Raw genomic sequence first — 25,856 nt, 5'->3', positions numbered from 1 at the left:
ACTCCACCCCCTCCCAGGCCTCCTGCTTTCCAGCCTAATTCTGGGCAGCACTGTAATCAGCTAGCTTTATTAAGGTCTTCAGCAGGCCTTGCTGCTTTTTTCACCCTGGTTCCTGGCAATACTACCTGCCATGCCAGGCATCTGCTGCCTCTAGTCATGACTCTACTCTAGGGATGTGCAGAATGTTCCAAGCTTGGAATGTTCTGACTCAAAATGGGCTATTTCGAGTGTTCTGTCCTGAAATGGAATGCCCTTCAAATGAAAGGCTCATTCCATTGGAACAACCGGCTTGACTTGTTGTTCTGAAGGAATGTTCCAGGTATTTGCATTGCATTCCAAATGCCTGGAACATTCCGTTGGAACAACTAGCCCAGTTTTCTGATGGAGCAAGCCCTTCATTTGAAGGGCATTCCATTTTGGGATGGAACACCTGAAGCGGCCATTTTGAGTCAGAACGTTCTGAGCTTGAAATGTCCTGCCTATCCCTATTCTAATCCACAAACCTCTAGAGGGGATGTCACATCTTTCTTAGTGACAGTGGCCTCATCATCACAGGGAAACATCTCAGATTGTCCACACACTGCTGGAGAGGGTGTAACTGGTGATGAATTTTCTACTATCTTGGTCTCTTCTAGCTACTAGTGATGAGCATGTTTCATCCTCAGAGAGGACCTGGAAGCTCCTTGTGGCTTGGTCCTAATTAATTGTAGTATTATTGTCCAAATGAACAATCTCTTCAGGAATATCAAACAGTATAGAAATCTAAATGATTCGAGATATGAACTATGGAACCACTGTCTAGTATGAATCTTCCATTTTCTTATATCAGGGAAACACTGAAATTCTTATTTGAATCTCTTACTGTAAAGTCAGCTTTCTTTGTCTGATTCTTGAGACAGTTCGCCACCTTTGGCCAAATTGGTTACACAGAAAACATCGGCATTAGTCCCAGTTGGCCTCATTCCAGGAGCAGTCTCCCTGCTGGCAGTCATGTGACTTCTCTCTTTGGACTGAGTTCCATTGGCAATAGAGCCAGACCTCTTTTTATGCAAATGTGGGGGGCCCATGTGGTTTCCTCTTGCAGCATTCCCTCCCTACCTTGGGTTTCCTCTGGAATGGCCAGTTGCCTTAAGAGCAAAGTTATTTGCCAATTCACCTTCATATCGAGAATTCAAAACTTGTCTTCTGCTTGCTTCAGAAGAGATAGTTTCCACAGCTCTCTCAAAGGTTAGAGTGGTGTGGGTTTCCAATTGGCTGATTATTTGCTATAGCTGGGGGGCATGCTTAGCAACAGAGCTTCCAGCTTCTGATTCTCTGTAAGTTGCTCCTTTGCAACTTTAAATTCAAAGAAAAAATCTTGCAGCAATCCTACATGCATGGCAAAACAATCCTCATCTTTATACTGGAGATTCTGCATTTTCTTAAGTTAAAGGTGTATGCCCACCCCTTTTTCGTATGCAAGGAATCTAGCTTGCTTAGCATTTCCTTTGAGGTCTCAAGATCACATATAGTAGAAAGATAATTTTTACTCACAGAAGCAGCTATCAAAGCTTGAGCTTTTGCATCCTTGAGTTGCCATGCCGCAGTTTTCTTTGCAGCTGTGGTTCCATCTTTGGGGGATCTTCTTCAGTGACTTTCTGTAGTCCTTCCACTCACAATGCAATCCTCAGTCACGTTTTCCATTCCAAGTAATTGTCTGGGTTCAGGGTTGTCAGCCTGAGCTTTCCCTCTAGGTAAGTAGCCATCCTCACTGAGCTCCGTAAAAGGGCAGCTGCTGTAGATTAGCAATTCAAAGTGTCCACGGCTAGATCTCACTGGATCTCCTGGAACAGACATAACTCTTTAGTTGCAGTACACGCAGCTCAGAATACTGGGCTCCCAGACTTCCGGTTGGACTGCCAGCGTAGCTGTCTGCTTCTCTGCAAAGAGAAGACCGAGCAGGAGAAATAAGAGGGTTTTGAGGCTTCAAAACCCTCCCACGTCGTCCTGGATTAAAGGATTGACTCAAGATAAACCACAACTTCCCATATGCCGGTCACTTGATACAGGGATTGGGCTGAAGAGCCTGTTTTTTGTCTTAAGTTGATCGGCAGGGATAAGGGTTCCATCTTCGCTCGTCTCCTGCTCAGGGAATCTTTATGACCGAAGCTGCCTGGCAGACAATCTCTACAGCTTGGATATAATTAATGCTTGAAGTTCAAGAAGCTCACTTCTCTAGTGATTGATGATGACAAATTGTGGAAATCCCTCCTGCGTTTCTGGGAATGACGCTACAGATAAGGCTGTAAGTTTTCTTTTGGATTACAATTAAAGAAAGGAATTCTTTCTTTTTTGTTTGCTAAATACTAAAACTTAAGACTTGAATTGCTGATTAAAAATTTTTTAATATTTGGAAAAGATTTTATTAGTGGCGATTATTATTTTTTAAGCTTAAAGAAGAGACGCTTTGCCGTTTCTAATTTGCTATGGACTCTGCCTATCATTCCTTTTAACCAATGGGAACCAACCAACCAACCGTGAGAAAATTCTAACTGCCAGTGATTAGATACAGAAGCTATGCTGCAGAACTGTTTATATTCGAGAAACAGGCACAGGCTTTTACTTTCCGTTTTGAGACTAAGGACAAACTTTGCTGTGCAAGTATCTTTCTTTTCTTAACCCTTTCATGTCATTATGAAAGGCAAAGAGAAACCTCATCAGAGTCAGATACATACACAAGCCAGGAAACTTTCACTTCCAGATTCTGGCGTGGGGGAAACTAAAACACCTGCAGCTATGGACCAAACGCTGTCTGAGATGAAACAGATATTGCAATCGAATGCTGCTGCCCTCCAATCAAACACCACTGCCCTTCAACAAGTCATTTTAGATATGACCCAGATGAAACAGAATATGAATGAAATAAATAACGGAACTTCAAATATTGATGAAACTGTCAAGAAACTAGCACAGGATAATAAAGAATTTAAATTAAGGTTTGAAGCTTTAGAGAAAGATGTGGGATCACTGAAAGAGGATAAAGAAAAATTATTAGATCAAATGGCTTTGTTGGAATTAAGACAAAAAGAGAGATTTTTAAGGTTTAGGGGTATTCCAGAAACTCCTAACCAGAATATTAAGAAATTACTTGGAGAGGAACTTGCATTACTTTTGGGAATCATAGCTGGAGAGATAGAGGCTCAGATTGAGATAGCTTTTCATCTAAACTCGGATTTTGCTATAAGAAGTAAATTAATTAAAGACTGTTTAGTACAGTTCACTACTAAATCAATAGCTGAGCAAATCATCCAGGCTCATTTTACCACAGCGTTAACAATTCAAGCTCACCAGATAAAATTTTTGAAGGAAATTACAGCTAGAATTTTAAGAAAACGCAAGGATTACAAGTTTTTGACTGATGCATTAAATGCCAATGGAATACGTTTCAGATGGGAATTACCAGAGGGACTCTTCTTTTTCTACAAGAGCAAGAAGAACAGATTCACTGAGCTCCTCAAAGCACAAGAATTTTGGTGGAAATACAAAAAAGACTTAGCCTCTGAGCACCCTGCTCCATAAACACATAATTTAAATTAGTTCATATGGATTACAAACATATTTATAGGATTTTTTCTTGGAATGTAAATGGGTTGAATTCGAAAATTAAAAGAAATAAGGTTTTTCACTTTCTTAAAAAACAAAATTTGGACATTGTGTGTCTACAAGAGACTCATATTAGAAAACAAGATAAAAAAATTTCGGTCAATAAGGCCCTGGGACAAGAATTTGTTTCTGTAGACAAGAAAAAAAAAAAGAGGAGTAGTATTTTATGTTAAACAGCAATTTGAACCTAAATTGATTTTTAAAGATGAAGGTAGGGTATTAGCGTTGGAAATTTTAATTCCGGAATCAAAACGGTGATAATTGGAATCTATGCCCCTAATGAAAAGAAAGTTGAATTTTATAGCTATTTGGATCAAAAGATGGCAGATTTATTGAATGTTAATCTGATTGTACTGGGAGATTTTAATGGAGTTGTTTCGACATCTCTGGATAGAAAATCCCATTTATCGGATAGGAACTTACAAGGTAAACTTCCTAAAGCATTCTTTGACTTAGTAGAACATATGGATCTTTATGATTTATGGGAGAATTAAAAATTCTAATGCAAAAGAATATACCTATTTTTCCGAAAGACATCAATCACATTCAAGGATAGATATGGTTTGGATATCTAAAGCTATTATATCTCATATGAAAAGAATGGACATTTTACCTAGGACATTTTCAGATCATAATCCAATTTGTTTTGCATGGAAGAAAGAAGGAGTGACTTCATTTCGGTGGAGACTGAATGAATACCTCTTGAAAAAAGCAGACGTGGTCTAGAAAGCTAAAAAGAAGTTAAAGGACTATTTTGAACTGAATCTAAATCAGGGAATGGATAACAAAATTGTCTGGGATGCAAGTAAAGTGGTTATGAGAGGTTTTTTCATACAGCAAAATGCATATTTTAAAAAGCAAAGGGGATTGAAAAAAGAGGCATTATTGATGCAGATCTCAAAAGAGGAAAGGGAACTGCTATGGGCTAAAGATAAGAAGAAGGTTTCTCAAGCTATCAAGATCTTACAACAACAACTTTCTATGTTAATAGCAAATGAACTTGAACAGAATTTGAAATATGTTAAGCAAAGATCATTTGAGTTTGCAAATAAACCAGGCAAGTTGTTAGCTTGGAAAATTAGATTTGAGAGGAAGAAAAATTTTATATCCAAAATACTTACAAAAAATGGGCTCTCTTATAATGGAAAGGAGATAAGAATGGAATTTTTCAAATATTGCTCAGAATTATATAAAGGTAAAACAGTAGAAAACAAAAAAATAGAGCAGTTTCTTAGAACCAAAAATATTCCAAAACTTTCTCAGCAACAAACAGAAATTATGAATGCTCCAATAACACTTATGGAAGTAACAGAAGCAATAAATCAAGCTAAATCCAACAAGGCCCCTGGGCCTGATGGACTGTCAGCCTTGTACTATAAGCTATTTAAAGATCAAATTTTACAACCTCTTCAATGGACTATGAATGGCATTTTACAAAAAGGGATTATGCCGGATTCGTGGAAGTATGCAAATATTGCAATAATCCCCAAGCCAGATCAAGATCTAACATTAGTTAAAAATTATAGACCAATTTTACTTTTAAATAATGATTATAAACTTTTTGCTGCTGTTTTGGCAAGAAGAATGAAAGTTGTATTAAGAGACTTCATTCATGAAGATCAAGCTGGCTTTTTGCCAAAGAGACAATTGATAGATAATGTTAGAACAGTTTTGAATGTATTGGAGTACTATGAAAAACATAATGATAAACAGATGGCGATGATTTTTTTGGATGCAGAGAAAGCTTTTGATAACATTTCGAGGCAATTTATGTGGGGACTATTAGAGGAAATAACTGCTGGCAATAATTTTATTAGAGCAATTAAAACTATTTACTTGGAACAATATGCTAAGATCATTGTAAATGGGGAATTATCAGATAACTGTGTAATACAAAAAGGGACTAGACAAGGTTGTCCATTTTCCCCATTGCTTTTTATATTGGTTTTAGAAGTGCTTTGTAGAAGTATTAGAGAAGATGATGAACTACATGGTCCCAAAATTGGGAAACAAGGCTATAAGTTGAGAGCCCTTGCAGATGATGATGTGTTATTTTTAGAGAATCCAATGGACAAGATTGAAAGACTTTTGGATAAGATACAACAATTTGGTCAGCTGGCTGGATTTTATATAAATAAGACTAAAACCAAGGTCTTGACTAAAAATATAGATCAGAAAATTAAAGACAGATTCTTTGAAATAAGTGAGTTAAGAGTGGAGAAGAAAGTGAAATATTTGGGAGTTTGGTTATCAAATAATAACTCTTTGTTGTTTGCCAATAATTATGTTAAAACATGGAACTCAGTGAAAAATGATTTGCAAAGATGGTCTAAAATGAATCTATCTTTAATGGGAAGAATCTCAGTGGTGAAGATGAATGTTTTAACTAAAATGTTGTTTCTCTTTCAGACTATCCCTATAATTAATAATTTGACTTGTTTTAGGCAATGGCAGAAGGATATAACTAAGTTTGTTTGGCAGGGGAAAAGACCAAGAATAAACTTTAAGAACTTAACAGATGCAAAGGAAAGAGGTGGTCTTAACTTGCCAGACTTAAGGTTGTATTTTGAAGCTGTTTGTTTGACATGGTTAAAGGAATGGATAACATTGAGAAACCCCAGAGTTCCTGATCTGGAGGGATTCGATAGAAGGTTTGGATGGCATGCTTACTTATGGTATGAAAAAAGTAAAATACATAAAGACTTTTTGAATTATTATGTAAGAAGGAGTTTAATGAGGGTATGGTTAAAATATAAAAATTGGTTAGAACCAAAAACTCCGTTATGGATATCCCCGATTGAAGCTTTTTCACGTAAAGAAGTAAACATACAGATGTGTTGGGGTACTTACAGAGATTTGTTGTATTTTCATGGAAAGGATTGTAAGTTAAAAAACTTAACTGAAATACAAAATTTGGTTAGAGATTGGTTTCAGTACTATCAGTTAAATGAGATTTATAAGAAAGACCTTAAAGTTGGATTTGAAGATCAGATTTCAAATTTCGATAAGGAATTATGCCAAGATGATGAAAAATTGATTTCTAAAATGTATAAAATGTTACTTTTAGAGGAGACAGGAAGTAGTTAAAACAACTACCGGTATGATAAAGTGGGCTCAAGATGTTGGACATAATATAGAAATGGCAGCTTGGGAAAAGTTATGGAAGAGTGATTTAAAATTTACTGCTTGTTATGCTTTGAAGGAAAATTATTATAAAATGATGTACAGATGGTATCTGACACCAAAAAAACTGGCATTAATGTATAAAAATGTTTCAAACAAATGTTGGAAGTGTGGGCACACTGAAGGTACTTTTTTCCATATGTGGTGGACCTGTGGGAAGGCTAAGGCCTATTGGGACATGATATATAATGAATTAAAGAAAATATTTAAAGTGACATTTCCTAAGAAGCCAGAATCCTTCCTGCTAGGAATAACACAAGGAGTAATTTCTACAAATAACTTAATTCTCTTCATGTATGCATCTACGGCGGCCAGAATAATATATGCACAGAAATGGAAGAGTAATGAACTGCCTTCAAAAGAAGATTGGCTGATAAAAACTTTGGAATATGCAGAGATGGCGAAACTTACAACACTGATAAGAGATCAAAGCTTAGAACGTTTCAAGGAAGGTTGGAGACCTTTTTTGTTGTATTTAAAGAATTATTTTCCTACTATTGATCTTACAGCAGGATTTGAATTTTGAAATGCAGGTTGGGTAGATTAATGGTTCTTTTTTTATTTTAAAGGTTTAAATTTGTGTTTTTTATTAATATTATAATAAGGCTAATATTATAATAAGGCTAAACTTTATAGTTGTTATTTCATGAAGGGAGGTGCATGGGAAGTCAATTTGTGTTTATTATGATTGTTAATGGTTATTATTGTTAAAAATTAATAAAAATTGAATTTGGAAAGAAAAAAAAGAATACTGGGCTCCCATAACCTGTTAAGAATCCTCTGGTAAGAGAAACCCTTTTTCATTATAGCAGAGTGCACAGAGGCACATCACAGCGGAATTTAGTTAGGCATGTGTGTATGCTCAGATTAAAGTAACTTGGAGCCAGTTCATAGTTTCAAATCAATATAAGTGGTATTTATTAGAGAACTCCATTCTAGATAGGAAAGTGAGGAGATGGGATCTCTAATCTATCTATCTAGCTGGATGCAGATGGATTCTGCATCTCTGCACACATGGTGCAGGGGAGAGGAGCTTGCATGTTGCAATGTAGAAAGAAAGGAAGAGAAGAGAGGAAGGAAGTGGCTGGAAGGAAGGAAGTATCCCTGAGAGTAGCAATCTACATTCCAAAGTGATAGTGTCAGAGCAGTAGAGAAGGGATGACCAGTGTCTTGACCCTCTAGCCCTCTAACTCACTAGTCTGTCCTCCACTGTCATTGAGACAAGAGACAATGCATAGTCCTTCACTTCCAACAATATGGCCCATCCCTGCCCCTCAAAAGGTCTTTTGGTTTCTCCAAGAGCAACTCCCAGTTCCAGACCCCAGAGTTCACCTTGCTTCACATTATGGGATGGTAAATCAACAGACAGTCCTGCTGTGGCTTTGCCCATCCAGGTCTCTTAGAAATCTTGGAGGGAACTTGGCCTCTCTGCTCTCTTCCATGTTCCCTTCCAAAAGAAGGGGCATTTACTAGGATGGGGCATAGCTTTGCTTCTCCTGCTTGCCTCTTGAAGCAATTGGTTTGCCTTTCCTAAAGGCTTTCTTTCAGCTGTCCTTCAGGCAAAAAGAGGCAATTGAAGCTCAGAAACTTGAATACTCTTATAGGCAGGGCAGATTAAACTTTTTGCCACCCATAGGCAAAAAGGCTTTTGCTGCCCTTTTACCTTTGCTGTTTTAATATAACGAAAAATGGGGGACTTTCTCCTCACTAGGAATGTGCACGGACCGGTTCGGAGGCCATTCTAAAGGCCTCCAGACCGGTCCGGTCACGGGGTGGTTTTGGTTCGGGTGGGGAGTTTGGGGGGGTTCCATTAAGGGGGGGGGCTTTACTTACCCCTCCCGCGCTTTCCACACACTGCCGCCGTAATTATTGAAAAAATTGCTCCTCCGATGGCTGTTCCGATAAAAAAAATGGCTGCCCCCTTGAAGCCCTGGCCCCCTGCTGCTGCCTTGAAGCCCCCTCCCGCCCCCTTAAATCTCACCCCGGGCCCTTAAATATCTCCCCGATAACTCTTGAGAAGCGGGCGGGCGGCGGGGAGATGTCCTCCCGCCCCCTTCCCTGCTAGGCTGCAAAAGACTTTAGGAAGGCCATTTTTTTTTTAATCAGAACAGCCATCGGAGGAGCAATTTTTACAATAATTACAGCGGCAGTGTGTGGAAAGCGCGGGAGGGGTAAGTAAAGCCCCCCCCCGCCCTTAATGGAACCCCCCACCCCAGTGCCGGACTGCAGCTCTGCGGTTCCGTGCACACCCCTACTCCTCACCCACTCCACGCTTGCTGCTGCAGCCACTGCCCACAGAGAGGGGCAGCAAAATTTGAGGAGGGACAAAATTTACTGCTCCTCAAATTTTGCCACTGTAGGCAAATGCCTACTCTGCCTTACCATTAATCCACCACTACTTATAGGGATTTGAGTGCTTTCGATCACTCCAAGATGTTTCTTTGAATCCCTCATAGGTAAATTGTGCCGTCGAGTTGGTGTCAACTCCTGGTGACCACAGAGCCCTGTGGTTGTCTTTGGTAGAATATAGGAGGGGTTCACCATTGCCATCTCCCTCACAGTATGAGATGATGCCTTTCAGCATCTTTCTGTATTGCTGCTGCCCGATATAGATGTTTCCCATAGTCTGGAAAACATACCAATGGGGATTCAAACCAGCAACCTCTGACTTGCTAGTCAAGTCATTTCCCCGTGGAGCCATTAGGTGGCCTTGAATCCCTCATACTCTGAGTCCAATAGAAAACATTTGACAAATGCAGGGTAAAGGGAGGCGTCTCTCTGCAAAAGTATCTCACTTTTTCTGTTCCCTTTTTTTTTTTTTTAAGAGAGCCAGGTGCTGCCTGGGAGACCTTATGGAAACCCTCCCAATTGTACCTGGAGGTTAGCCTTCTGGTGAGGGCCATCTCCAGCTAGGAGGAGATACTCCACAAGATCTGCAAGCATCTGGTAAGAACCCTTTCCTGTCCACCCATCCATGAAGCAGAGACACGAAGGTAGAGCATGGTGAGAACTCTGGATTTGTCTTTGCTTGCTATCCTGGATTTGGCACCATAGCTCCAGGAAGGCTGTGGAGATGAATTTTTGTGGATATTTCAGCTTAAATTTGGCAGAAGGGCTTAGGCAGATCCATTTTGGCCCAAGAAAAACCATTTTGTGCAGTCCTGCTGTGAGATTCTGTTTTTGCTGAGAGAACAGCAGAACAGCAAAAACACCTGCTGTTGTGGAGCACGTTGACCTCTCACCTCCTAGTCAAAACAAGGCTGAGCTTGGAGCATGACAATGAGATCACTGGCTTATGGCTTGTTTTGAATTGGGAGGGAGGAAAGTGCTCATGAGATGCTTAACTAGGGCCTGAAACAGAGTGTTAGAGCAGAAGAGAAAAGACCTGAGTGGATGCTAAAGTGGATTAGAAATATCTAGGACAATGAAGTCAACTTGGAAAGCTGTTTTAGCAGGCCCTTGGGGGTTGAGAGCATTTTATTCTGAAGCTTGTGTATTTGTTTTTGTTCTGTTTGCTGCTAACTACTGTATTTTTGGAACTGAAGACCGCTAGTTATTTATACATACATACATACATACATATGATCAATTGTATACATACATGCATACATACACCCTCCAGTACACTACTGTTTGGGGTAGCTCACAAGATTTATAAAATAGTTACAACATAAAATCAGACAAATAAAATTAAACAAATCAAGTTAAACAAATTAAAAATCCAGGCTAAAATCACAATTAGAATTAAGGATTTTTAAGTTAAGCTAAAACCGAAGAATTATAAAAACTAAAGAACCTACCAGATATAAGCAACAGGTGAAACATTTAAAAGCCTCTTTAAAAGATGTTTTTGGTTGTTTTTTAAAAACACTAAAGGAGGGAGTTCCAAAGCTGAGGGGCCACAACCCAAAAAGCCCTGTTCTACTCAAGTGTGTGCCCTGACTTTATGTCAATGACTGTTTCTGCTTCTGTTATTAGCAATAAAAGAAATATTAAGGGAGACAAGAATCCCTTTTGATGTTCTCCCTATGTCACCATCATGAAGCTGCTCAGCCCTTATTGGCAGCGGCAGCAGCAGCTGAGGCCTACTAGGCAACAGTGTGCACCCTAATTGGACAGTGTCAATGTCTATTTACCTTGCTTCCCTCAACTGGGATAGAGTTATCCAGTTCTGCTGTCTTACACAGTACACTACATTATTGGTCATGTTGTATTGAATATTTCACTGCACTATAAACTATGTATTCTTGCCATATGAATATGTATGAACCTATTGGGGGCTGTAATTTTCTTGCTGACGGGTGCAAATGCAACATCTGTAGCAAGGTAAAAATAAAAAAACCCCGACTGACTCTGCCCCCAATATTCCACACCCCTTGGCAAAAGTTGTCTAGAACCCATTGCCTGGCCTCTCCCTCTGACAGCCCTTGCTTGCTCAATCCTTGGTGTTTAGGCCATCTGGTCCACAAAAATGGCAGCATCTTCACTGATGGAAACCTAGATAACTACCATGCGTGTAACTGAGAATTTCTGAGTGGGACGGAAAAGGCAAAATACACTGCAGGCCAATCACTGGCCAAATGTCTCCTAAAGTGGAAAGTCTTGGGTTGCTCCTGCAGGGATGCTGTGCAGCAGGTTTTCCCATTGTGAATGAGAGACAAGAGTAATGCCTATGTTAGAATCTTCCAAATCTCTGATGCATAGGATGTTTGTAACTGGAAAGAGTTGCAGGAGATCTGCATGTTAAGCAGAATTTTCATTTGAATGTATGTGAATATTGGAATTTTCACTTTGGGTGGGTTATATTAATATGAACAAGTTGCTGTTACAAGCATAAGTCTCGATATTAATAATAATATATTGAGTTGTTATTTCAGTAGATTTTTTGTTGTTGTTGCCCTGATGCTTTTCACTGAGTTGGTGTCATTGGCAGGACTACACACTGTTTGGTTTGAATATTTAACTTTTCGCTGTGAACCCCTGTCATCCTTCAGGTATACTTTCTTTTTTCTTTAATGCCCTGGTTTAAAAGAGCCTTGATCCCCTTTTGTATTGCCAGATTGCAACCCATAATTCTTTGTACATGTGGCTTTGCTCAAGCTATATTGTCCAAATAGTGGCTCACTGGTTAAGGAGAGCTGAGAACACACTGCTTCCTGTCTTCTACCCATCCAGAAGGTTAAGCAGCCAGAGAGACCCATGCAAGGGAAGTGGGGAGGGAGCGGACAGAGAGAGTGGAGGTGGGCGCTTCCTCTCGGGCTCTTCTCCTTTCCCCCCACAGCTGAGGAGAGGTGGCAGCAACAGCAGCAGAGGGAGGTGGGGGCAGGGCAGCATTCCTGTGCTTACCACACCAGGGTATCAGTGCTGCCTGAGGCAGTCACCTCGCCTCACTCAATTGGCAAGCCAGCCCTGAGTGCAGAGTTCTTACTCCACATATCCCTTGCCTGTCCACCTACCACTGAGACTCTGGATCGGGAGGAAAGGAGCACAGCTAAATATGTTTGGTCAGGATCCAAAAATGTGCCAAAGTGGAGCTGAGATTTCTGTTTGCCAAACAGCAGCTCCCTACCCACATCCACTCCAGCTGTGTGGTAGCACACCACACCTGAAACTTAGCAGAGTTTTGAAAGCAATTTGTGATGTGGCAATGAGAGGTGGGGAAAGTCTGTTTAAAGTTCAACAAACTCAACACATCTTACTGACCTTTAAGGGTTTCTCTGAGTGACTCTAGACTCTAGATTTTGTGTGCAAAAGCTTTTGTATCTGTACTAGCCATTTAGCCTTAAACTGCCATCTTTTACTTACTCACCTTTTGTAGATAATCTAGATCAGGGTTTCTTAACCTTGGGCCTAGGGATGTGCACGGTCCAGAGCAGTCTGGACCGGCACCGAAGGGGGGGCCTTACTTTTAGGGCAGGGAGGGCTTACTTACCCCACCCGCCTCTTTGCCCTGTCCAGCGCCCGTATTTAATAGACTAACGGGGCGCTGGAAACCAGCCCCCCCGCTGCCGCCCCCCCCCGCCGCGAGCAGATTTCTCCAAGAAGTACCCATACCCCTGCCGCCGCCGTAGCCCGCCAGCCAGCCAGCCAGCCCTTCCTCCCTCCCTCCCAGCTGCCCGCCCGCCCAAGTCCTCACCAGAATGCTTTGTTAACAAACGAGAGGAGCTCTCAGACAGAGCTCCTCTCGTTATGAAGGCCTGCTGCAGAATGAAGGCGCTTTGCGCGCGCACGCATGCGTGTGCCGCAAAGGACGCCGATCGCCGGAGGCCCGGTCTACCCAGCCGGGAAAAGGCCGGGTAGACCGGGCCTCCGGCGATCGGCGTCCTTTGCGGAATCCAAGTCCTCACCGGAATGCTTTGTTAACAAACGAGAGGAGCTCTCGGACAGAGCTCCTCTCGTTATGAAGGCCTGCTGCAGAATGAAGGTGCTTTGCACGCGCACGCATGCGCGCACCGCAAAGGATGCCGATCGCCGGAGGCCCGGTCTACCCGGCCGGGAAAAGACCGGGCCTCCGGCGATCGGCGTCCTTTGTGGCGCGCGCATGTGCGCGCGCGCAAAGCGCCTTCATTCTGCAGCAGGCCTTCATAACGAGAGGAGCTCTGTCCGAGAGCTCCTCTCGTTTGTTAACAAAGCATTCCGGTGAGGACTCGGGCGGGCGGGCAGCTGGGAGGGAGGGAGGAAGGGCTGGCTGGCTGGCGGGCTACGGCGGCGGCAGGGGTATGGGTACTTCTTGGAGAAATCTGCTCGTGGCGGGGGGGCGGGGGCGGGAGCGGCTGGTTTCCAGTGCCCCGTTAGTGTATTAAATACGGGCGCTGGAGGGGGTAAAGAGGCGGGAGGGGTAAGCAAGCCCTCCCGCCCTTAAAGCAATACCCCCCACCCGGACCCGAACCAGCAAGCGCCGAACCGGTCCGGCAGTTCGGCCATTCTTTAGAATGGCCGCCGGACCGGTTCGGACTCACTCCTACTTGGGCCCCCAGAAGTTGTTGGACTACAACTCCCAGAATCCTCAGCTTCAATAGCTTTTTGCTTGGGGATTCTGGGAGTTGTAGTTCAACAACATCTGGGGGCCAAGGTTAAGAAACCCTGATCTAGATCAGGGATTCTCAACGTTGGATTTCCAGATGTTATTGGACTTCAGCTCTCATAACCCCCCAGCCCCAGTGGCCTTTGGTTGGGGATTATGGGAGTTGAAGTTCAATAACATCTGAGGACCCAACGTTGAGAATCCCTTCTCTAGATGACTTAATTGTATATTTTTTAGATGAACTTACCGAAGCAGACTTCAGACTTAAGAAAAACGCAGTTACAGAATAGCCTGTCCATTGCAGACTGGCATTGAGGCCTTCTCGGGATTACTGTACCTATAATTATAAGCTTTTTTCCTCTGAAAGGAATAGCTTCCTCAGCATCTATTTGCTCACTGTTCAGCATGCCTGGGAAGGAGGACTTTAATTACTGGGTTCCTCTCATTTTTAAATTTCCTTTTCTTATAGTAAAATTGTACTATCTCAAATAAAAGAGAAACAAATAGTGAGAGGTATCTTGTAATTAATGTCCCCTTGGGGAAGAGGAGGTGACTCATTAAGAGGCAATTCATCAGTAATAAAACACTCTCTAATGGAGGAACAGAAATGGATTAATGACTGCAGTTAAGGGCCAATTCATCATCAACGCACTAAACAGGAAGCAATATGAAGCAGAAGCCATCACGAGGAAAGAAAATTCTAATTAAAGTTGCATAGGAACTTTGTTGAATGGTATTTACTTCTGAATAAGCATTAGCGAAGGATCCTGGCTATGACAACAGCATTGCTGTACAAGATGGCATTATATTAAATGCTGTTTAAAACTACCATTTCCAGCTCTCCCTTCTGCAAATGGGCTTCCTCCACAGGCTCCTGTGATAATGCAGGGGCATCTGGAGCAAGCCAGTCTGGGGACAGGGAGGGTGGGAGGAGATGACGACAGATGTAATCACTTAACCAATCAATTCACTCTATTATGGTGAAGTGGCACTGCCATTTCAACCATGTATGGTGGTGTTAAAGGAGAAACTGGTGCTGCTGCCTGGTAAGCCCACCCGATTAGGCCTGGCAGTGGAGAGCAATGGTGGCAGATCCTCCTTCAGTGCTGCCACCATTTTAGAAATTCCCAAATGCTCCGCCTCCTGATGTGTACTGGGGGGCAGGACCTCTGGGGATTTGTAAGCCAACACTGCAGCTTGGCAGTGGTGCTGATAGTGGTGGACCTAGTGCTGCACTGCTACCTGGTAAGCCACCTGCTGCTTGGGTTATTGTGGGGGGAGCAGTGAGCCAGATGCCATTGGAGGGGGAGCAGAGTGACAGCCTGGCACTGGTCCTAGAAGAAGCCATCTAGATGTCATGGGACCCTCATTGTTGCCACCAAAACCAGCATCTCCTCCTCCTTTCTGCCCTGCATTATGTAGTTAGAGAAAATCTCTCATGCATAGCATCATCTTTCTCTACATTTCCTCACTCCCATGATGAAGTGGAGAAAGTTGGGATGGGATTAAGTCACATCATGGCTTTTCTTTTGCTACTGGAAGAGAAAGAGAGAAAGAAAGAGGAGACATGGATTGCTGTTTTCAGCACACATCTCACATACATAGGCGTAACGATAGGGGGGGCAGGGGGGGCACGTGCCCCGGGCGCCATCTTCCCTGGTCACGTGGGGGGGCGCTGCCATGACCCCCGCCTATCCAAAAATTAAAAAATTTTTTTTTTAATTTTTTTTTTGAAAAAATATATATACACAAAGTTCTCCGGCAGGGGAGCGCGTCGGCGCTCCCCCCGGAACGTCCCTTCCACACCCGCGGGCGGCCCCCCCATTGCTTTGCTGGCCACCAGCCTGCCTGCCTGGCTTGGTGGCGGGCGCCGCAGCGGGCGCCTTGCTTACTGCTGTGCTGTGCTTACTGGCGCCGCTGTGGCTGCTGGCTCGCTCTAGATCAGGCGCCAGCCAGAGAGGCCCTCTAGTGGCTCAGCCGCCGGGTCTCTACACGCACGACGCACGCGCGACTCGGCCGGCGGCGTGCCGAGTCGCACTGAGCATGCGTACGTCGCGTCCATCCTCCCAGCTCCATTCGCCTGGCTGGCTGCACGTGGCGCGGTCGTGGACTCGCGCGGAGCCACCAAGGCGAGGAGAGCGTCATTGCTGGGGCTGCCTGGGGGCTGCAGCAGGCGCAGGCAGGGCAGGACACGGAGGCACACACAACAAGAACGCCGGCCGCGCGGGGGAACCAGACCAGACCTCAAGAGAGTCATCATTAATTAAAGAAAAGAAGCCAGCGTGGTGGTGGTCACAACAACAAGGTGTGTGTGTGTTTTTTCTCTCTTCTGGTCTCTGATGCTCTGAATACATTTACTGTTGTGGATGGGGCATGGGGGTGATTGCTCTTCTTGGGATTTGTCTTGAGACTTGCCCACTTCTTAGCTGTACAGCTACGTGTTAGCTGTAATGTGCTCCAACTCCTCCCCCGCCACGTTTAAGGGCCAAAACGGCCCATGAAGATGCCTCCGCGGGTGCGGCTCTCGTCGCCAACCGCCCACCCGTCCACCCAGCTGCGAGTCCTCCCCATACCAGATCTCCTCTTCCCGGCGGGGCCACATCCTGCAATCGATTGTATTTTAGAGAAGGAGAGAGGAGCTTGCATGCAGAGCTCCTCACTCCCTAAAAAGCCTCTTCCCGTAATGGCGCTTAATTATTCCCTTATTCTTATTCTTATTAGTCTTAGTCTTATTAGTCTTAGTTAGTCTTATTAGTCTTAGTCTTATTAGTCTTAGTCTTATTCCCCATCTCTCCCCACCCCACCCCCAGTGCCCTGTGGGTCTCTGAATCTGATGCTACAAAATGATTCCACCATTTGGTAACTTCACCCCTATCTTTGTAATGGCTGCATTTCAATAATACATCAAAGGCAGCTTTCATTAATTGAATTTAAAGCTGGCAGCCACATATGTTCAAAAGTGCATACTTTAACTTCCTTAAGAAGCTGAAAATATTAGAAGGGCAGGAGAAAAAGAGAGAGAGGGAGGTGTGTGTGTGTTCCTTGAGAATTTGGAGTTGTTTTGGAAGGAAGTGCCTCTTTTCTCCTCCCCCCCCTTCCTCGTAGCCTCCATGTGTGCTGCTTCTCCTCATAACTCCTGCCTGCACTTACTGCTAATATTACATTCCAAAAGAAGAAGAAATAATAAAAGTGCTCAGTGAGAATTTTTATTATTTCTTCTTCTTCTGGAATGTAATATTTAAAGGATGGATGGATGGAGAAAGAAAGAAAAAAAAGAAAGGAAAGGAAACAGGAATTGAAAAGAAAAGGAAAGAAAGAACGAAAAAGTGATGGATGGATGGATGGAGAAAGAAAGAATTGTCCCACTTTACTAAGAAACATTCCAGGCCGTTTCAGATGATTTTTTTTTTTTTTAAATTATTATTCTTGTTGACTCTGACATTACAGATAATGTAGCCAAATTTTGTGTGGTGGCCAAGAGAATCAGACAGGCTCTAATAGCTAACCCATATGTTATACTTTAGGATGGATTCTTATTAATGTTTAAAGTTTTAACTTTGTACTGCTGGTCAGAGACCTAGAAAAAACTGAACTGGACATTTTAGTACACCCCCTAGAGTCAGTCTACATGACCATACCTGGTGTCAGCCTAGTGGACTAGGAACCTAGGAAGCTGCCATATACTGAGTCAGACCCTGGGTCCATCTAGCTCAGTGTTGCCTACCCAGACTGGCAGCGGCTTCTCCACGGTTGCAGGCAGGAGTCTCTCCCAGCCCTACCAGGAGACTCTGCCAGGAGCCTTCTACAGCAGCTGCTTGGTAGTATATTTGTGCTAGTTGGAACATGATGTATCTTTATGATTTCCAGTGATTTGCCGTCATTGTTAAAACCATGTATATTCTGTGAATGCAAGCTGAATATGGCAATGGCTACTTTTTTCTTTGTCATGGTGTTGTTTATTTTGTGGTGCTGTTTTTTGAGTTTTGATTAGATGATAGACATTTCATTTTATAGGAAGTAGACCTTAATGAAAGTTAGTAAAAATGAATTGTTTCTTTCAAATAATAGTGGGTCATCTGTCTGAAGACAGGAATTTTTTACAGCTATTTCTCCTTCTGCACTGATAGCAAACATCTGTTCCCAGAGCTCTCAGTATATCTTGAGAGAGGAGACTTTGCCCACTGTTCCTTACAAATTGAATATAATAAATATAGCCAAATTAATCTTTACAAACACTAGGTAAATGTTGATATGTCAACATAAAAACTTATTTCTCTCCCCCTTTAAAACTATCAATATATGGCCATAATAAAGTTAATATTCTGACACAGTAGAGCTTGACTAATGCGTTTTGGGGATAATGAGTGGACCAGTCTTTATCTCTCTTACTAAGGGCTTCCATTAAAGAGAATGTTAGGTGTAAACATTGAACATGTGTGTCATACAACTTATCAGAAAGAGGCTGAAACCTTTTCTGTTGTTTGAGATACAGGCCAACTTCACAGGGTTGCTGCTTGTGAGGAAGAACCTAAGTATGTAGTGCATCACTCTGGGCTACTTGGAGGGAGAGTGGGATATAGAACGTAGGAATAAATAAATTGAAATGCAAAAAATAAATACTATTTTCTCTCAAAAAACAATAATAGCACCTCTGCTGACTGGAACTGCAGGCACACAACCAACTACAAACCAGCGCTCTGAACCAGCCAACTGTAAGTAAAGCAATTGATGGGCGGGGGGGGGGGGGATTCAAAATCTTGTCTCTCTGGGCCCACTACAAACTTGCTACGCCCAGACTTCAATACAGAGACAGTTGTGGGGTGTGCTGGCTCTCAAGAATTCAAGAATACTGGATGATGTCCTGTTTAATATTGCATGACTTCATGTGCTGACCTGCATTGATGGGGGGTGGGGGGGGAATTCAAAATCTTGTCTCTCTGGGCCCACTACAAACTTGCTACGCCCAGACTTCAATACAGAGACAGTTGTGGGGTGTGCTGGCTCTCAAGAATTCAAGAATACTGGAAAGCATTATTGTGTAACCAGGGGTGTCAAATGCAGACATAGGTGTGCATAGGGCTCCTTGGAGGAAGAGTGGGATGTTGAAATAATGAACGAATTCCCTTAGAGATTTGAACATCATCATGCCACCGAAGAAGGCAAGTGGAGCTGCAGGACGGAAGAGGCGGAGGCTGGAGGCAGAGGAAGCCCAGAGGTCGAGCAGGATCCTTGAGTCATTCTTTGCAAGGCCCGGGACAAGTAGCTCCACACCATCTCCCACAGAGTCGCCAGCACAAGTGGAGGAGGAAGTCCAGCCAGATGAAGGTGGATCAAGTGCACATCCGCCACAAGTGGAGGAGGGAGTCCAGCCAGATGAGGAGGCCGAGGCTGCCACAGAGAGTGTGGACGTGACAGGAGGGGAAGCCGGTGGTGATGGGTCTACTGATGAGAGTGAGACTGAACCCAAGGAGGAGGAGGACACTATGTGCAGTGAACTGGATGCTGACCAAGAGCCTCTAACTGTTAGGCCGGAAGTGATTGAGCGGCATGACATCGGACTTCTGCAGTTTGACAAGGCAGCTGGAAGACCGGTTATCCCTGACATGCTTAGAGAAGAAATGATAAGGCTGGGTGCTAAGTATTTCCAGAACTCTGAGGGGCCTTTCCTACCAACTAAAAACCGTGCGATGAACAAGACTTGGTTCAGGAAGAGATTGGGAGGTGGCTGTGGTGCGGAGGTGGATCGCCCATGGATGCTCTATTCCCCTTCTAAGAGGTCGGCATTTTGCTTCTGCTGTCTTCTCTTTTCCCGATCAGAGCATCAGTCCACATTGGAGCAGGAAAGTGGATTCAAAAACTGGAAAAAACCTGAAAGGATTCCTGTTCATGAGAATGCCAAGAATCATCTGGAGTGCTTCGCACAGTGGATAGAAATGGAGAGAAATATAGCTGGAAACAGAGGACTCATTGATGCGGAACTTTGGTCACAGATTGAGAAGGAGAAGCAGAGGTGGCGCGAAATCTTGACAAGAATCCTTAACTGCATCAAATACTTTGCAACTCAGAATCTGCCTTTGCGAGGACATAGGGAGTCACTTCAGCTATATGACACCAATGTAGGAAATTTCCTTGGCTTAGTAAAACTAATGGCTACTTGTGACCCAGTCATGAAAGAACTCCTGACCCATGTGGAAAGTCATCCTGGATCCACCTCTTATCTCTCACCGGCAGTCCAGAATGAATTCATCCATCTGATGGCATCCACTGTTCGCAAGAGTATACTGGGAGGCATTCGCAAAGCAAAATACTATGGCCTCATGTTCGACTTGACTCCTGACCTGGCACACCGTGAGCAGATGTCACAAGTAGTTCGATATGTAGAAATTGATTATGAGAGTCATACAGTCTGTGTGAGAGAGTCCTTCCTTGGTTTTATCGAGCTAAGCCGGAAGGATGCTGAGAGCTTGACTAAAGACATTTTGGAAAAGTTGGAGAAGGACGGAATGGAGCTGCAAGATTGTCGGTCACAGTGCTATGACAATGCTGCTGTGATGGCTGGACACAGAAGTGGTGTTGCTCAACGGATACGTGAGCAAAACAAGCTGGCAGTGTTTGTGAATTGCGACAATCATTCACTCAACTTGGTGGGTGTACATGCAGCCAAAGAGGATGTGGAGATGGAGTCATTTTTCGGAACCATTGATTCCCTCTACGCTTTTTTTTCTCGCTCAACACAGCGCTGGCAAAGACTCAGAGACGCCGTGCCTGTGTCTCTTAAGTCGGAGTCTGAAACCAGGTCAAGTTCAAGGACGGAAGCAGTGAAGCCAGTCAACAACCACCTGGAGAGGATACTTGAAGTTCTTCTGGACATGAGAGACGATGCAGATGAGACCGTTGAAAGCAGAAGGGATGCAAAGCACCTGCGCATCCACTTGTTGAGTTATGAATTTCTGACTCTACTGGGTTTTTGGAATAAGATCCTCGCTCGAATTGACAGTGTTCAAAAGAGGCTGCAGGATCCTAAAATGAACTTCCACAATGCTGCTGTGCATTTGAAAGCCCTCCAGAATTGTTTTCATGGTGAGAGAGAAGTGCTGGTCAGTGAGGCACTCGACGTAGGACATCGTCTCTGTGAAGAATGGGATGTCGACTTTGAAAGACGTCCGAGACGGAAAAAACGAATGCCTGGTGAGAAATCAAGAGACGCTGGGCTAACAGCTAGGGAGGAGATGGAAAGAGTCATGAAGGGAGCACTCGACCGTCTTAACACAGAACTGGGCAAGAGGTTCACTCGCCTGCATGACACTGATGCCAAGTTTGGATTCCTTCTTGATATCGAGGGACTGTGCTACGGTGCTGACACAGAGAACCTAAAGAACAACTGTGAAAATTTCTGCACAATGTACAGCACTGATGTTGATGTGGCGCTATATGACGAGATTTTGGTCTGCAGAATGTTGCTAGCAGCACGGACTGACATGAGAGTAACAAGACCGGAACAGCTTCTCGAATTTATAGTTCAGTATGGATATGACGCCACCTTCCCCAACTTGCGCATTGCTGTACAGATCATGCTGACCATTGCAATTTCCATTGCCAGCTGTGAAAGATCATTCAGCAAGTTAAAGCTGATACTTTCCTGTCTCAGAACTTCCATGGGTCAAGACAGACTCTGTGATCTTGCTCTGCTGAGCATAGAGAGAGAGGAAACAGAAAAAACTAACTTTGATGGCATCATAGACGAATTCGCATCTATGAAAGCAAGGAGGGCCAAGTTATGATTTTTGGACATTTGTTGGATTTTTGGACATTTGTTGGATTTTTGGACATTTGTTGGATTTTTGGACATTTGTTGGATTTTTGGACATTTGTTGGATTTTTGGTTATTTATTGCATTTTTGGTTATTTATTGCATTTTTGGTTATTTATTGCATTTTTGGTTATTTATCGCATTTTGAGATTTTTGGTAATTTTTGAAAATTTTAAAATTTTTAAAATAAAAGTTTTCTTAAACATGTGTGTCAGTCAGATGTATGCTGGGGGGGGGCAGGGGGGGCACAATTTCAGTGCTTGCCCCGGGCGCCGTTTTCCCTAGTTACGCCTCTGCTCACATAATGGCTGTTTCTAGTCTGAGACTACAGACTCCTTGGGAGTAGGATGCCGGTGTTTGTTTGTTATTTACTCTGTTCTGCTATGGTTGATGGTATAGTATTATGAATGCGTGTGAGTGAATAAACAAATACAATTGCTACAAATTCCATATTGAATTGACCAGTACATTTCTCACAGTGCTGTCAATACACTCAACAAGAGAACTAAAAAAATTAGGCAGTCACCCAGCACATTTCAATCATATCTTTCTGCCCTCTTTTACAGGGAGGAAGAGATCATATAGACAGTTAAAACAATAGCTTCATGGCTTGGCTGTTCAAAACTGAACAATTGGGTAAATAATACCCTGCCTCCATTCGCAGTATGTGAAATGTTCACAGCAAGCTATCCCACTGGTGGAGCAGATGTTCAGAGATATAAATAGTGACTAATAGCAGAGATACTGTAACACAGGACGGCTAATTAAAAGCCACTATTGTAGAGAAACTCAACGATAAGCTTTCATTATCATCATGTCATTATTTCCATCAATTATTTTGTTTTGAGACGCCCATGAATCTCTGGGGAGGTCTCAGACAAAATAAAAGGAATGTCTCTTTTCTTCCAGGGATGTGTGGTGGGCATTACAGTAAGCACTGAGTACTCTAACATTGGCAAAACTATAGGGATGATCAGAGGAGAAAATATATTGCTGAAATCACCAGAGCTGTTTAACTCGGACTAGAATGCTTCTTCCTGATATTCTAATTTTCCATGTGCAGGCAATTTTTGTATATGTTAGAGGAGCATTCAGATATGTGAACCCACACAATAGGTTTACCTATTGTTTACTGAACCGGCAACCTCATGCTTGCTAGGCAAGTCATTTCCCTGCTGTGCCAAAAGATCTGACTTCGCAGCTTATGCAGGAGAAGCACTGGGGCAAGATTTATTTATTTATTTATCACATTTATATACCGCCCAAACTTTCATCTATATACTATGGGAGAAACTGGGAAGAACTACCATTGATCAACAACTTTTAGTTTTGATCCAGAGATTTTGTCAAGATATCTCTCTTAGAGTTAGATGTAGCTTGCAGATTACGTCTTCATATCCTGAGGAGTTAGAAAGGGATATATTCCGGCTCCCCTGTTATTTAATTTTTACATACATTCTTTCATTAAGCAGCTTGACAGTCAGGAATTCTCTCCACCCAAAGTTGCTGATAAATTGGTATCAACACTCATATGCTGATGATGTGGCAATTTCTTCGAGAACAATTATTGGTTTGAAGAGAACATTGTGTGCACTCTATGGAGCAGTGAAGATGAGTTGAAGATTAATTATAGTAAAACTAAGGTTTTGTTTTTTGCAAAGAACCACAAGAAATATTGATTGACCATAAATGAAACCAAGATTGAACAAGTCAAATGTTACAAATATTGCACAGTATTAATATTAGTATTACGCTCCTCTTGGAGTTAGAACGCCCAAGTTAAATATGCAGTACAAAATGCCCAGGAAAGCTCCGCTTTTGAAGTGATGACCACTTCATTCCATTGGCAAATGAACTCTTTAAGGCTAAAGTCTTGCTTCAGTTGATGTATGGATCCCAGCTTGGGCAGTATACCAGCTTCTGCCAGTTTGAGGTGGTGCAATCTAAATTTTTGAGATGAATTTTTCAAGTTGCAAAATGTGTACTTAATGTGATTCTAAGGTTTGAAGCTGCAATTTTGAAGGTGGAGGCCAGGATATGGTGAGCTATACTTATGTTTTGGTTAAAACTGAAATTACTTCCTCATGGTATGGCCCTGCTGATGTTGGCTGATTCTTTCCACTATCTTTGGTGCTGTGAGCCCGGCAAGCTGGCTGAGGAAGTGAACAAGTAGCTCATAAAGCAGGATAGAAACCAGAGCTGGTTTCTCATGACTTCTGCCAGGAACAAGCCCTGGAAGACTGAGTTGTGGGGTTGGACCTGCCCCAGGTGAGGCACTTACCATGGAAAACCCCGCCTCTGGAGGAAATGGAAGAGTTCTTAAGTCAGGAAGATGGGAGGAAAAAAGAGGAAGAACAAAAAAAGGAAGAGGAAAACAAAGCACATTTCATCCTTGAAGCAGCAGTGAGCCAGCAACTCCGCTCTGCTTGGAACTCTGGACCCCAGGGATGGACCCGGGAATGACGTGCATCCTGGTGAAGGACACCCCTCCTGTCTGAGATGGCCTACTGAAGGGTCAAAAGAACCTGGCTTAGCTGGAGTTAAGTGGGAGCCAAAGGATATCTGCCCTAAGAAGGGACTGGGCAGCCCCTGAGGTTAACTAGCCCCCCTCTTTTTCAAGGAACCTTGCCAATAAAGGAATTTGAGTTTATCACAGTCCTTTGTTATCCATCTTGTCTGTTGTCTGCACAGTAGCTCCCTGCTCCCTGGAGGTCCCCCAAGCCTGTTTGATGTCACATTGTCCCCTGAGGGGCCCTGTGATGTCACAGGTGCTCACAGCTAGAAACCAAGCTCACTGGTATTGGCTTATTGCCGATCTTTGTGTTGTCCTTAGGTTATGAGAGAGCTAAGGCAATTATTAAATAGATAATTAGTAATTTGGAGCTTCAAAACAATATCAACTTGGTTCCTACCTATTTAAAACTGGAGAGAATCAACTGTAATCTTAAACTGGCAGTTTATTTATCTAGTTTAATGGTTCCCAGTCATAGACAGGCTTTTACTATTGGCAGATGTAGTGTTCTATCTACAACAGTTTTGATTGGTAAGTTTTGGAATATGCCATATCATGAAAGGGTTTGCTCATGTGACTCAAGTACAGTTGAATCAATAGAACATGTATTTGTTCATTGTAAATGAAAATGTATACACTGTGGACAAAGCTTATAAGACTTGGTACTAAAGTTCCTGTGTTTTGGAGGTTCCTGCTTAGAGAAACAGCCAAAGCATTTTGAGGAATCAAAAACGGCTTTGAAAAGAAAAACAACATTTTAAAAGCGGACTCTCTACTTTCCCAATTTTGGAAGTCCCCCCACCCCTCCACCCTGTTTCATCTAGTGGTCCTGGCATGGAATAGAAAGCCCTTCGTGGGGGCAGTCACTACTTTTAAATATACAATGAAGAAAAAGAGCCAAGTCTCATGTAATCTGCTGAAAGATACACTGCAGAAAAAGAGGCCTCCAGAGGAGAAAGGGCTGTTGCACAGGGAGAAAAACACACACCAGAAAGCACCTCATGAATACTAAGGTTCATGAAGGAATGCCATGTGCTGTCAGCTGCTCTTCTCATCTGTTTATTGACTACTCGCCACCTGTTCCGATGCATTTCAGTGCTCTGCTGCAAGCGTGAGATTCCAATGTGCATTGTCCATAGGGGCATGTGGGGAAGTGGTGTGTATGTGTATAGTGGTGGGGGGGGGAGGGGGCTGACCCATGTAGCCAAGGAGAAATGTCCAGGTGCAGGAGGCAGAAACAGAATGTGTGTGCATGGATGCCTGGATACACACGCCTGTAATACACACACACGCACACAAATCAATAAAAAGTGCAATACATCTTTAATTAAACCCTGCTCTTGAATTCAATGGCTGGATCCATTGCATGGTGACCTTTGACCTCCTCCATTTTGTCGCCTGGCACAGCTGTTAGTAAATCACCTGCTGGAGCCGCTCTCTGGAGCTTTAAAGGTCAGCTGTCAGTGGCTGCTGGAGAAAGATAAAGAAGAAAAACAGAGCTGAAATTTTTGAGGGAGTGGGGAGAGAGAAAAACAGTTTGAATTCTGTTTCCAGCCTTCCTGCTCAGCCAGTTGTTTACCTTTCCAAGCACCTGTGGGTGGGTTTTTGTTTTTTTTAACCATTCATTTTCTTTTACCCTTCACATTCCTTTAAATTTTTTTATATTGGCTTTCTAAAGCACTTAT

General features: G+C 43.1%; 1 protein-coding gene across 2 annotated transcripts; it reads left to right on the top strand.

The window, feature by feature from the left end:
* The first annotated feature begins 7,141 nt into the window (after positions 1 to 7,141).
* On the top strand, positions 7,142 to 21,862 carry LOC128327708 (52 kDa repressor of the inhibitor of the protein kinase-like). Of its 2 annotated transcripts, XM_053256828.1 has the most exons (4): positions 7,142 to 7,277; positions 9,651 to 9,771; positions 18,496 to 18,561; positions 18,978 to 21,862. In XM_053256828.1, the coding sequence occupies exon 4, from the start codon at positions 18,994 to 18,996 to the stop codon at positions 21,628 to 21,630; it is 2,637 nt and encodes an 878-aa protein (XP_053112803.1). In that variant the 5' UTR covers positions 7,142 to 7,277; positions 9,651 to 9,771; positions 18,496 to 18,561; positions 18,978 to 18,993; the 3' UTR covers positions 21,631 to 21,862. The 2 variants fall into 2 exon arrangements, with proteins under 2 accessions (XP_053112803.1, XP_053112804.1); XM_053256829.1 differs by lacking the exon at positions 7,142 to 7,277 and having other exon boundaries at positions 9,142 to 9,771.
* The last annotated feature ends 3,994 nt before the right edge of the window (positions 21,863 to 25,856 follow it).

This window comes from Hemicordylus capensis, chromosome 5, assembly GCF_027244095.1.
Source record: "Hemicordylus capensis ecotype Gifberg chromosome 5, rHemCap1.1.pri, whole genome shotgun sequence".
Taxonomy (NCBI): domain Eukaryota; kingdom Metazoa; phylum Chordata; class Lepidosauria; order Squamata; family Cordylidae; genus Hemicordylus; species Hemicordylus capensis.
This window is presented reverse-complemented; position numbering and strand designations above follow the sequence as displayed.

Coding starts and splice junctions, on each gene's coding strand:
- LOC128327708 (XM_053256828.1), top strand. CDS start 18,994: ATGCCACCGAAGAAGGCAAGTGGAGCTGCAGGACGGAAGAGGCGGAGG.